Source organism: Lethenteron reissneri, unplaced genomic scaffold, assembly GCF_015708825.2.
Source record: "Lethenteron reissneri isolate LAM-NWPU_2019-01 unplaced genomic scaffold, ASM1570882v1 scaffold_1515, whole genome shotgun sequence".
NCBI lineage: Eukaryota > Metazoa > Chordata > Hyperoartia > Petromyzontiformes > Petromyzontidae > Lethenteron > Lethenteron reissneri.
This window is the reverse complement of record NW_026891240.1, coordinates 16,031-28,303: the sequence shown is the minus strand read 5'-3', so window position 1 is coordinate 28,303 and position 12,273 is coordinate 16,031. Positions and strand designations below refer to the sequence as shown.

Sequence of the window (12,273 nt, the reverse complement as noted above, 5' to 3'; positions counted from 1 at the left end):
CCAGGGGGTGGGGGGGGGGGTACCTCCTCCCAGAAAAAAAAATCTAAATTTGAAAACGAATTTCCTGCCTAAAATATTAAAACATTCACTAACACATGAGATGGACTTTGTATTTATTTTATTACAATAATGTCTAATAGTGTATTGTATTACACTGCTCTGCTGTTTTCTTTTTTACCTTTTCTTGTCTCGTTGTATGTAATGTCAGAGATTAGGGATTCATAAAGTACAACCACAATCATATAAACATACATCGATGCGTCGTTATATGAAGACAAGTCCAGATATTGTGGCCTAGGTTTAGCTAATTTTTGTTTTAATTTACACAGCATTGCAACTTTAATTTGTTTAAATATTTTTTATAGCATTATATTTGGGGCGGGGACATTGTGAGCATATTTGATTATTGGGAGACATCCCCCACACACACCTCACCTTCACCCCCACTAACCCCTCACCCACCCTAACCCCCACTAACCCCTCACCCTCCCCCCACTAACCCCTCCCCATAACCCCCCAAACCCCTTCCCCTCCCCCCCCACACACCCCTCCCCCTAACCCCCACACACCCCTCCCCCCCACACACCCCTCCCCCCCACACACCCCTCCCCATAACCCCCACTAACCCCTCCGCGCACACGCAGACGGACGGACAGACAGACACAACAAGTAGTTTATAGGTAAGAAGTCACTTTTATTTCCATCCAAGTGATTTCACAGCAACAAACAAGAACATCGACACGAGACAAAACACCTGGCGCACGACAGGGTAGCGCCCTGCGAGTGCACGTGCGTGTGACGATGCCACAGAGCGGTGATGTTGGCGCCCAGCAAGCTGCGTGTGTCTGTGGAACGTCGCCGGCTCAGACTGAGAGTTTGCTGCGAGCTCTGGAGACAGCTGTGGGTAGCAGCTGTGTAGCAGCTGTGTGTAGCAGCTGTGGGCTTGTCGGAGCAGCAAGCCCGAACTTGGGGGCTGTACCAGACGAAAGCTGCCGACTTCTTTGCAATGAAACTCATTTCAACGCGTCTCTTCTGCTGCTGCTGCTGCCACTCTTCTAAGATCGGCGGCTCGTCCTGGAGATTCCTCATTGCTGGATCAGCTGTGCACACGTCATGACGTCAGAGCTCAGCGTGGGAGAGTTTGTGCCGCTTCACACAAACGGGTGAGTCTTTGGCTTTGTGATCAAGAGCTGAAACTATGATAAGTGTTTTTTTACCCTTCTATCTGGCAACAAAAGTGACACCTTTTTTACAAGGAGTCATGTTTGCATAGACCACAATACCTGCAGTCATAATGCAAACAAAAGAACATAACTCTGATAATATATGCACTGTCCTTGAAGTTGATTGGTCCACACCCGAGACAACTTTCCTTAGAGCCTAGTCTCACATGGTGTTGGACCAGATGATGTCAAAAGGTGCACAACTCAAAGACAACGCACCATCAGAGTATGAGAGCTCGGGGTTAAGCATTTACACCATTGGAACCTCATTTGACAGTAAAAATATGATAAGTGGTTTTTTACCCTTCTATCTGGCAACAAAAAAAGGTGTCCGTTTTGTAGGCAGATAGAAGGGTAAAAAAACACTTATATTTTTACTGGCAAATGAGGTTCCAATGGTGTAGACCACTAGCACCAAACGGGTGAATCTTCGGCTTTGTGTTCAAGAGCTGAAACTGGTCGCGGAGACTTAGAACGTCGGGACAGACGCGCCACACGTTTGTGACGGCTGCTTGCGTTGTGGTCGAAACATGAGAATAATTTTATTATGTTTTATTTTTATTATTTAATTAAATTTTATTATGTTTTATTTTTATTATTTTATTATGTTTTATTGTTTTATTTTTATTATTTTATTATGTTTTATGTTTATTATTTTATTATGTTTAATTTATATTATTTTATTATGTTTAATTTTTATTATTTTATTATGTTTAATTTTTATTATTTTATGTTTTATTTTTATTATTTTAAAATTGTATTTTATTACGTTTTATTTTTATTATTTTAAAATTGTATTTTATTAAGTTTTATTTTTATTATTTTATTACTTCCCTTCTACGTGATGACTTTACCGAAAGAACCAAGAAGATGAATCCCTGCAGTCACGAAAGCTTTAAATCGAGATGCCTAATCATAGTCGCCAACTCGTCGCGTTGTCTACTCGGTCGTGAACCCTCCCGTAGCGGCGTCGTCCGTGACCGGGTTACGGTACCGTCTCTGCCTCCCCCTCTACTCCAGCTCACGACGTGGCGGCGGCGGCGGTGGCTCTCATGTCTGTCGGTGGCTCCGAGCTCGCGCCCCGTAGAGTAAGTCCCAGTCCCATAGCGGAGCGGGGGCCCAACGCTCGCCATGGAAACCTGCGCCGAGTCGGTCTTCACTTTCGTGGTGCCGCACTCCGGAGAGATGCAATTGTGTCTATCATGAAACTCGTTTAGTGCACTTACAACTGACTGCCAATCCACCTCCACCACCAATACCTACACCACCACCACCACCACCTCCACCAACACCTACACCACCACCTCCAACACCACCATCTCCACCACCAACACCACCACCAATACCTACACCACCACCACCTCCATCACCACCACCTCCAACACCACCACCTCCACCACCAACACCACCACCAATACCTACACCTCCTCCTCCACCACCAATACCTACACTACCACCACCTCCACCACCTCCTCCACCACCACCACCACTACCACCACCTCCACTACCACCACCTACACCACCACCACCTCCACCACCACCAATACCTACACCACCACCACTACCACCACCTCCACCACCACTACCACCACCTCCACCACCAATACCTACACCACCACCACTACCACCATCTCCACCACCAATACCTACACTACCACCACCTCCACCACCACTACCACCACCACCACCACCTCCACCACCTCCAATACCTCCACCACCAATACCTACACCACCACCACCTCCACTACCACCACCAATACCTACACTACCACCACCTCCACCACCACTACCACCACCTCCACCACCAAACCACCAATACCTACACCACCACCTCCACCATCAATACCTCCACCACCACTACCACCACCACCACCTCCACCACCAATACCTCCACCACCAATACCTACACTACCACCACCTCCACCACCACCACCTCCACCACCACCACCACTGTACCTGCATCTCCGCCTCTTCGCAGGTCAACTCCCTGCTCGCCCTCCGTGTCCGCCGTGTGAGCCAGACGGAGGTGAACGAGGTGACGGCGATCAGCAGAAGAAATCCGGCGGCGCAATAAACGCCGCACATCGTCAAGGAAGCGGCCGGGCGGGTCTCCACTGTCACAGGGAGAGTGTGAAACATCGCTGACACGCGGGAGGACACACACGGAGCTCACGCTACTGACGGGGTCACTCTGTCACAGTTAACGTCTACCTGGCCCCCGTGATGATGATGATGATGACAGAGAGAGAGAGAGACGCAAACTCTAAATATGCATCAGCAGGCATCATCAGGGTCGGGATCGAACCCACGACTTCCCGCGTACCAGGCGAGGTAGTCAACATCTCCTAGCCACCCTGATGATGATGATGACAGAGAGAGAGAGACCCACGACCTCCCGCGTACCAGGCGAGGTAGTCAAAATCTCCTAGCCACCATGATGATGATGATGATGACAAGAGAGAGAGAGACATGCAAACTCCTGTAGACCAGGCGAGGTAGTCAACATCTACCTGGCCACCGTGATGATGATGATGATGACAGAGAGAGAGACACGCAAACTCCTGTAGACCAGGCGAGGTAGTCAACATCTACCTGGCCACCGTGATGATGATGAGAGAGACACACAAACTCTAAATATGAATCAGTAGCCGTCATCAGGGTCGGGATCAAACCCACGACCTCCCGCATACCAGGCGAGGTAGTCAACATCTCCTAGCCACCCTGATGATGATGATGATGACAGAGAGAGAGACACACGAACTCCTGCGTACCAGGCGAGGTAGTCAACATCTTTCTGGCCCCCGTGATGGTGATGATGATGACAGAGAGAGACACACAAACTCCTGCGTACCAGGCGAGGTAGTCAACATATCCTAGCCGCCCTGATGATGATGATGGTGAGAGAGAGAGACACACGACCTCCCGCGTACCAGGCGAGGTAGTCAACATCTCCTAGCCACCGTGATGATGATGAGAGAGAGAGAGACACACGACCTTCTGCGTACCAGGCGAGGTAGTCAACATCTCCTAGCCACCGTGATGATGATGATGACAGAGAGAGAGAGACACACGACCTCCCGCATACCAGGCGAGGCAGTCAACATCTTCCCGGCCCCCGCGGTCGTCGTGGCGAGCGAACGTCTCCCCGCCCGCGTCTCTCGCGGCACGACGAGGAGCCAGGCGGAGCGCCGAGCGAACCCAGCGGCGTTGACCGCCAGGCAGGTGTAGCGGCCAGAGTCGTCCACGCTGACGTTACGCAGGTAGAGCAGCTGCGTCGTCTCCACGTCCGAGACCTCCACGCCGACAGTCTTGGCACGGAACGACGGGCGGCACGGAGCGAGCGAGCGAGGGGGGTGAAGAGTCTTGTGTTGCTACCCCCCCAAGCGTGGTTTGTTGTTGCGGTGTTTGGCGTTGCTCAGCGAGCGTGAAGAGTGTAAGCCAAGCGGGGGCTTCTGGGTCCTATTGTGTTGAGAGTGTGGCGTCGGTCTACACTGAGGGTGGGTGAGTGAGTGGGTGGGTGGGTGGGTGAGTGGGTGATTGAGTGGGTGAGTGAGTGGGTGAGTGAGTGGGTGGGTGAGTGGGTGAGTGAGTGGGTGAGTGGGTGGGTGGGTGGGTGAGTGGGTGAGTGAGTGGGTGAGTGAGTGGGTGGGTGGGTGACTGGGTGGGTGAGTGGGTGAGTGAGTGGGTGAGTGAGTGGGTGGGTGAGTGGGTGAGTGAGTGGGTGGGTGGGTGGGTGAGTGGGTGGGTGGGTGAGTGGGCGGGTGAGTGGGTGACTGGGTGGGTGGGTGAGTAGGTGGGTGGGTGAGTGGGCGAGTGAGCGGGTGGGCGTGTGAGCGAGCGGGTGAGCGAGCGAGCGGGTGAGTGAGCGGGTGAGCGGGCGGGTGAGTGGGTGGGTGAGTGAGTGGGTGGGTGGATGGGTGAGCGAGCGGGTGAGCAAGTGAGCGAGCAAGCAAGCGAGTGAGCAAGCGAGCGAACGGGCGAGTGAGTGAGTGAGCGGGCGAGCGAGCGGGCGAGCGAGTGAGTACCCCCGTGCCTCGCCCACTCACCGTGAGGATGCGCACGTAGGGAGAGCCGTTGGGCGCCGCCAGGCTCCCGTTGACCACCACGTGCTTGAGCCACTGCACCGCCCCCGCCCCGTCGCTCTGCAGGACGACGCAGCGTAGCCGAGCGTCGCTCCCCGCCGCCGCCGTCACGTTGGCCGGGAGGCCGTCCCGCAGGGAGGGCCGCTGGGGCTGGCGCCGCTCTGCACGCCGCGAGGGGCGGCGGGGGGTGAGAGACGCGGCGGCGGCCGCAGAGAGAGGGCGGCTCGGCAAGGCGAGGTCATTTACCCTTTTTACCGGGTGAAAGGGTAAAGGTGTCGACATGCCAAGGGGTAAGGTAAAGGGTACAGGGTAAAGGTAGCTCGGAAGAATTACCCGGTAAATACGGTGCCTTGTTTACCGATAAAAGCTCCGTGGCTCAGTGCGTGGCAGAGGTCGCAAACAGGTTTTGATTCCTTACCCGTACCCGGTCGCACCAGGATCGCAAACGGGTACCCGTACCCGTACCCGGCCGGGTACGGGTACGGGTACGGGTACCTGAATACGACCTCTGGGATGAAGCCACGTTGCAGGCGGGTGGGTTGATTCTAGGAAATTGAATTGTGAGAAGAGACAAGACGTTGGGAAGTGAATGACAAACGGTGACTCACCAGTGACTCACGGTCTACCCGTACCCGGCCGCACCAGGGTCGCAAACGGGTACCTGTACCCGGCTGGGTACGGGTAGCCGGGTATCGGGTAGGGTACGGGTATCGGGTAGGGTACGGGTATCGGGTAGGGTACGGGTATCGGGTAGGGTACGGGTATCGGGTAGGGTACGGGTATCGGGTAGGGTACGGGTATCGGGTAGGGTACGGGTATCGGGTAGGGTACGGGTATCGGGTAGGGTACGGGTATCGGGTAGGGTACGGGTATCGGGTAGGGTACGGGTATCGGGTACCCGGTTGCGACCTCTGCCACAGAGAGAGAGAGGGAATAGGTGGGAGGGTCTCGTTAAGAAATGGATTTTGATGTAAACTGCCCCTGATTGAAGGCACTTCATGCCCACGTGATGTGAGAGCCCCCCCCCCCCACGTGATGTGAGAGCCCCCCCCCACGTGATGTGAGAGCCCCCCCCACGTGATGTGAGAGCCCCCCCCCACGTGATGTGAGAGCCCCGCCCACGTGACTTTAATTTTATTGGTTTATTTTTATTATTTTATTTCCCTTCTACGTGACTTTATTTTTATAATTTTATGTTTATTTTTATTATTTTATAACATTGTATTTTTATTATTTTATTATGTTTAATTTTAATGTTTTATTTTTATTATTTTATTTGTATTATTTTAACATGTTTTATTTTTATTATTTTATTGTTTTATTTGTATTATTTTATTGTTTTATTTTTATTATTTTAAAATTGTATTTTATTACGTTTTATTTTTATTATTTTATTACTTCCCTTCTACGTGATGACTTTACCGAAACAAAAAGAACCAAGAATATCAATCCCTGCTGCAGTCACGAAAGCAGCTTCTTTAAATAGAAATTGACGCCACGAAAGCGACGTGACAGTTGGTCACCTTCGAGAGCGGCCGCCAGCACGGACAAGATGGCGGCCATGACCACGAGGAGGAGAGGAGGCCCCAGACGCCGCCTGCTGCTGCTGCTGCAGCTGAGCAGGAGGGGCAAGGAGACGGAGCCTGCGGTGGTGAGTCGTGGTGGTGGTGAGTGTGGTGGTGGATCGTGGTGGTGGTGGATCGTTATGGTGGATCGTGGTGCTGGATCGTGGCGCTGGTGGATCGTGGTGCAGGATCGTGGTGCTGGATCGTGGTGGTGGATCGTGGTGCTGGATCGTGGTGCTGGATCGTGGTGGTGGATCGTGGCGCTGGTGGATCGTGGTGGTGGATCGTGGTGCTGGATCGTGGTGGTGGATCGTGGCGCTGGTGGATCGTGGTGCAGGATCGTGGTGCTGGATCGTGGTGGTGGATCGTGGTGGTGGATCGTGGTGCTGGATCGTGGTGGTGGATCGTGGTGGTGGATCGTGGTGCTGGATCGTGGTGGTGGATCGTGGCGCTGGTGGATCGTGGTGCAGGATCGTGGTGCAGGATCGTGGTGCAGGATCGTGGTGCTGGATCGTGGTGGTGGAGACACATACAGATACACAGAGAGAGACAGAGAGAGAGAGAGACACACAGAGTGATTTTACATTAAATCACTGATTTTAAATGAATTAACTGTGATTTAATTTATCATTGCGATTTTAAATTAAAGCACTGTGATTTTAAATGAATTCACCATGATTTAATTTATCACTGTGATTTTAAAATAATTTACTGTGATTTAATTTATCACTGAGATTTTAAATTAACTCACTGCGATTTAATTAATTTTATATTTTCTACCCACGTGACTTTACCGAAAGAACCAAAGACTATGGACCCCTGCAGTCACGAAAACTTAAAATCCAGAATGTCGCCGCCACATTCACGCAGATAATGTGTAGTGGCGTGTGGTGTGTGGTTGGGAACTCAGGCAAAACCTACTGATTTCACAGGTGACGTTTTTTGACACGAAGTCGTATCAGGTGGGAACTCAAGGCCGGGCTCGTCGCATTTGCAAGTGACCTGGGTCCCCAGTGAGTCACGCGGTGACAGATCGCAGTGGAGAGAGACGGGGGAGGTAGTGCGTTGACGGGCGCTCTACACCACCAGCACCACCACTCGTTGTGGTGTCGACACGTAGACATGCATACCACTCTACTGAATAAGATCTAAGGAGACGTCCATAAATGACGTCACGCACCTGGGGGGGAGGGGGGGGGGTCAGACATTTGTGACGATGTGTGACGAGGGGGGGGGGGGGTGAGAAATGTGACGTCACATCAAAATGCGCAACTTTCAATAAATATATACAACACGTTCTACTTAATTAAATAGACTTTTAATAAATATAGACAACACGTTCAACTTAATTAAATAGACTTTCAATAAATATAGACAACACGTTCAACTTAATTAAATAGACTTTTAATAAATATAGACAACACGTTCAACTTAATTAAATAGACTTTTAATAAATATAGACAACACGTTCTACTTAATTAAATAGACTTTTAATAAATATAGACAACACGTTCTACTTAATTAAATAGACTTTTAATAAATATAGACAACACGTTTAACTTAATTAAATAGACTTTTAATAAATATAGACAACACGTTCAACTTAATTAAATAGACTTTTAATAAATATAGACAACACGTTCTACTTAATTAAATAGACTTTTAATAAATATAGACAACACGTTCTACTTAATTAAATAGACTTTTAATAAATATAGACAACACGTTCTACTTAATTAAATAGACTTTTAATAAATATAGACAACACGTTTAACTTAATTAAATAGACTTTTAATAAATATAGACAACACGTTCAACTTAATTAAATAGACTTTTAATAAATATAGACAACACGTTCTACTTAATTAAATAGACTTTTAATAAATATAGACAACACGTTCTACTTAATTAAATAGACTTTTAATAAATATAGACAACACGTTCTACTTAATTAAATAGACTTTTAATAAATATAGACAACACGTTTAACTTAATTAAATAGACTTTTAATAAATATAGACAACACGTTCAACTTAATTAAATAGACTTTTAATAAATATAGACAACACGTTCTACTTAATTAAATAGACTTTTAATAAATATAGACAACACGTTCTACTTAATTAAATAGACTTTTAATAAATATAGACAACACGTTTAACTTAATTAAATAGACTTTTAATAAATATAGACAACACGTTCAACTTAATTAAATAGACTTTTAATAAATATAGACAACACGTTCTACTTAATTAAATAGACTTTTAATAAATATAGACAACACGTTTAACTTAATTAAATAGACTTTTAATAAATATAGACAACACGTTCACTTAATTAAATAGACTTTTAATAAATATAGACAACACGTTCTACTTAATTAAATAGACTTTTAATAAATATAGACAACACGTTCTACTTAATTAAATAGACTTTTAATAAATATAGACAACACGTTCTACTTAATTAAATAGACTTTTAATAAATATAGACAACACGTTTAACTTAATTAAATAGACTTTTAATAAATATAGACAACACGTTCAACTTAATTAAATAGACTTTTAATAAATATAGACAACACGTTCAACTTAATTAAATAGACTTTTAATAAATATAGACAACACGTTCTACTTAATTAAATAGACTTTTAATAAATATAGACAACACGTTCTACTTAATTAAATAGACTTTTAATAAATATAGACAACACGTTCTACTTAATTAAATAGACTTTAATAAATATAGACAACACGTTTAACTTAATTAAATAGACTTTTAATAAATATAGACAACACGTTCAACTTAATTAAATAGACTTTTAATAAATATAGACAACACGTTCTACTTAATTAAATAGACTTTTAATAAATATAGACAACACGTTCTACTTAATTAAATAGACTTTTTATTAAATCTTTTCTACAACATCAGAGTGCAGCGCCACATTAATTAAGCACGACAATGACAATAGTTTTCAGCGATTTAAAGCATGTTTTTTGTTTTGGGGGGGGGGGCAGAGCTTTGTAACGTCACATTTGAGGGGGGAGGGGGTCAGACATTTGTGACGATGTGTGACGAGGGGGGGGGGGAGTTTGAGAAATGTGACGTCACATCAAAATGCACAACTTTTAATAAATATAAACAACACGTTCTACTTAATTAAATAGACTTTGTAATGAATGTTTTCTACAACATCAGAGTGCAGCGCCATATTAAATATGCACTACAATGACAATAGTTTTCTGCGATTTAAAGCATGTTTAATATTTTCTTTTGGGGGGGGGGGGGCAGAGCTTTGTGACGTCATATTTGAGGGGGGGGGTCTGACTTTTTGTGACGCTGTGTGACAAAGGGGGGGGGGGGGGTCAAAAATCGTCCAAAATCGCGTGACGTTGGAGAAAATATTTATTAAAAAGTCTATTTAATTAAGTAGAACATGTTGTCTATCTATCTTCTATCTTACCTATAAACGTCACTTTTTGTCTGTCTGTCCGTCTGTCTGTCCGTCTGTCTGTCTGCGTACGCTCGCTTCCGGGGGATTTAGCTCTCGGACCGTGAGGTTCGCCGAGATTAAATTTTGCAGGTGGGCACGCCCCCGGCCCGCGGTAAACTTAGGCATTTCCGATTTTTCGTCCGTCGCCTTTAAATCGGTCCGATTATCGATTTAGTGCGATTTCTCTTTATTTATTTACTATTGCCGACCGGCGCGTGACGAAGCACGCCGTTGCGCATGCGCGAGAAGCCGACCACGGCGGTTGCCCCTGGCAATGGGCAGCAACGCCGTCGCTGCGGGGTGGACGCCATTTTTAATTCCCGTTAAAAATATGCACACGCATTAACACGCGACGCTGAGGTAAATACATCAAAGTTTCACGTCCTCTTCACTCCCCCCCCACTCCAGTGCGCGCAATTACTATTATAGGGTCTGTAGATAATACAATTATAGCGATTAGACAGTATTATTCTAGCGCGGAGTGGGGGGGGCCCATTACCTTAGTATCTGTGTATATATGTAAGGTTATTAAGAAATATATTTTTCACCCGGGCAACGCCAGGTACTTCTGCTATCTCTTCTTATTTATAAAAGTCTCCGTGCGCTCGCGCTTGCGGGGGATTTGGCTCTCGGACGGTGGGGTTTAAGACCGAAATAATCTGCCGGCCGGCACGCCCTAAGCCCCGTGGTGGGAATAGTCTATTCCGTTTTTACATCCGTAAACTTTAAAGTAGTTTAATTAACACATTTGTGCCGTTTCTATTATTCATTATTTACTTATTGCACGACATCGACCGTACCAACTGACGGCAATTGCGTGGGGGGGATGGACCCTACCAAGTGCTGCGCGTTCGCTCGAGCTCACGGGGGACATTTCTTTTTTCGCGTTTTACAGGCAACACGTACACACATGACGCTGCGGACATTTCTTCACAGTGTCATGTCCTCTTCGCCCCCCCCCCCAACACGATGCGTCCAGTTTATACTACAGACTCCGTAGATAATAATATTTTACTGCTTACATACCATTATTCTTGCACGGCCGGGGGATGCTGGGGAGGGGGGGGGTAGCGGCCCAGCCCCTAGCCTGGCAACGTGCCAACTCCGCCGCCTCGCCAATCTAGGCTAAGCATGGCACAAGGCCTCAACACGCCTATGGTAAGTACAGAGTTCCTTGCTTCTTACGCTAACAACTCAAGCCCATTGTTTACTATTGTTAAACACATTAGTTTACAAACATTACAATAATAATGTTTGTGTGCAGATAAAAACTCAGCTTCATTGTTTACCAATATGAAACAAGTTCAAAGATGTTACAATAATTATGTTTGCGTGAAGATAACAACTCGGGTTCATTGTTTACCATCATGAAACGAGTTGACATGTTACAATAATTATGTTTGTGTGCACAAAACTCTTTTTGGATTTTTGGGTTGCTCAATTTCCCCTTTTTTGCTGCGCTTTTATAACGCTGCCACGGTCTACTGCCAGTCTGTGATTTCTGCTTATTTCTTAAATGCATTTCTATTGTTTCCATCGCTCACGTCACGCTATTTACTCATACGTAGTACTGCGATACTGATAGCTGTGCCATCATCGGGGATTGCTGTGCCTGTCGATGTGTGTGTGTGTGTGAGTCCATGTGTGTGTGTCAGTCGATCTGTGTGCGTGTACGTCCATGTGTATGTCAGTTCATATGTGTGTGTGTTAGTCCACATGTGTGTACATGTGTGTGTCACTCGATGTGTGTGTGTAAGTCAATGCGTCTGTGTGTGAGTCCATATGTGTGTTAATCCATGTCTGTGTATCTAAAGTAGATATCTGTGTGTCACAGTCCATATGTGTATGTGTGTGTAGGGCTATGTGTGTGTCAGTCTATGTATGTGTAAGTTCATGTGTGTGTGTCT

General features: G+C 46.5%; 1 protein-coding gene across 1 annotated transcript; it reads right to left on the bottom strand.

The window, feature by feature from the left end:
* Positions 1-679: 679 nt before the first annotated feature.
* LOC133362525 (fibroblast growth factor receptor 3-like) lies at positions 680-7,002 on the bottom strand. Its single transcript, XM_061581473.1, has 5 exons — positions 6,829-7,002; positions 5,270-5,466; positions 4,309-4,531; positions 3,180-3,337; positions 680-1,100 (listed from the first exon to the last, which is right to left on the bottom strand). Exons 1-5 carry the CDS (start codon positions 6,866-6,868, stop codon positions 1,086-1,088), a joined length of 633 nt encoding a protein of 210 aa, XP_061437457.1. The 5' UTR covers positions 6,869-7,002; the 3' UTR covers positions 680-1,085.
* Positions 7,003-12,273: the final 5,271 nt, after the last annotated feature.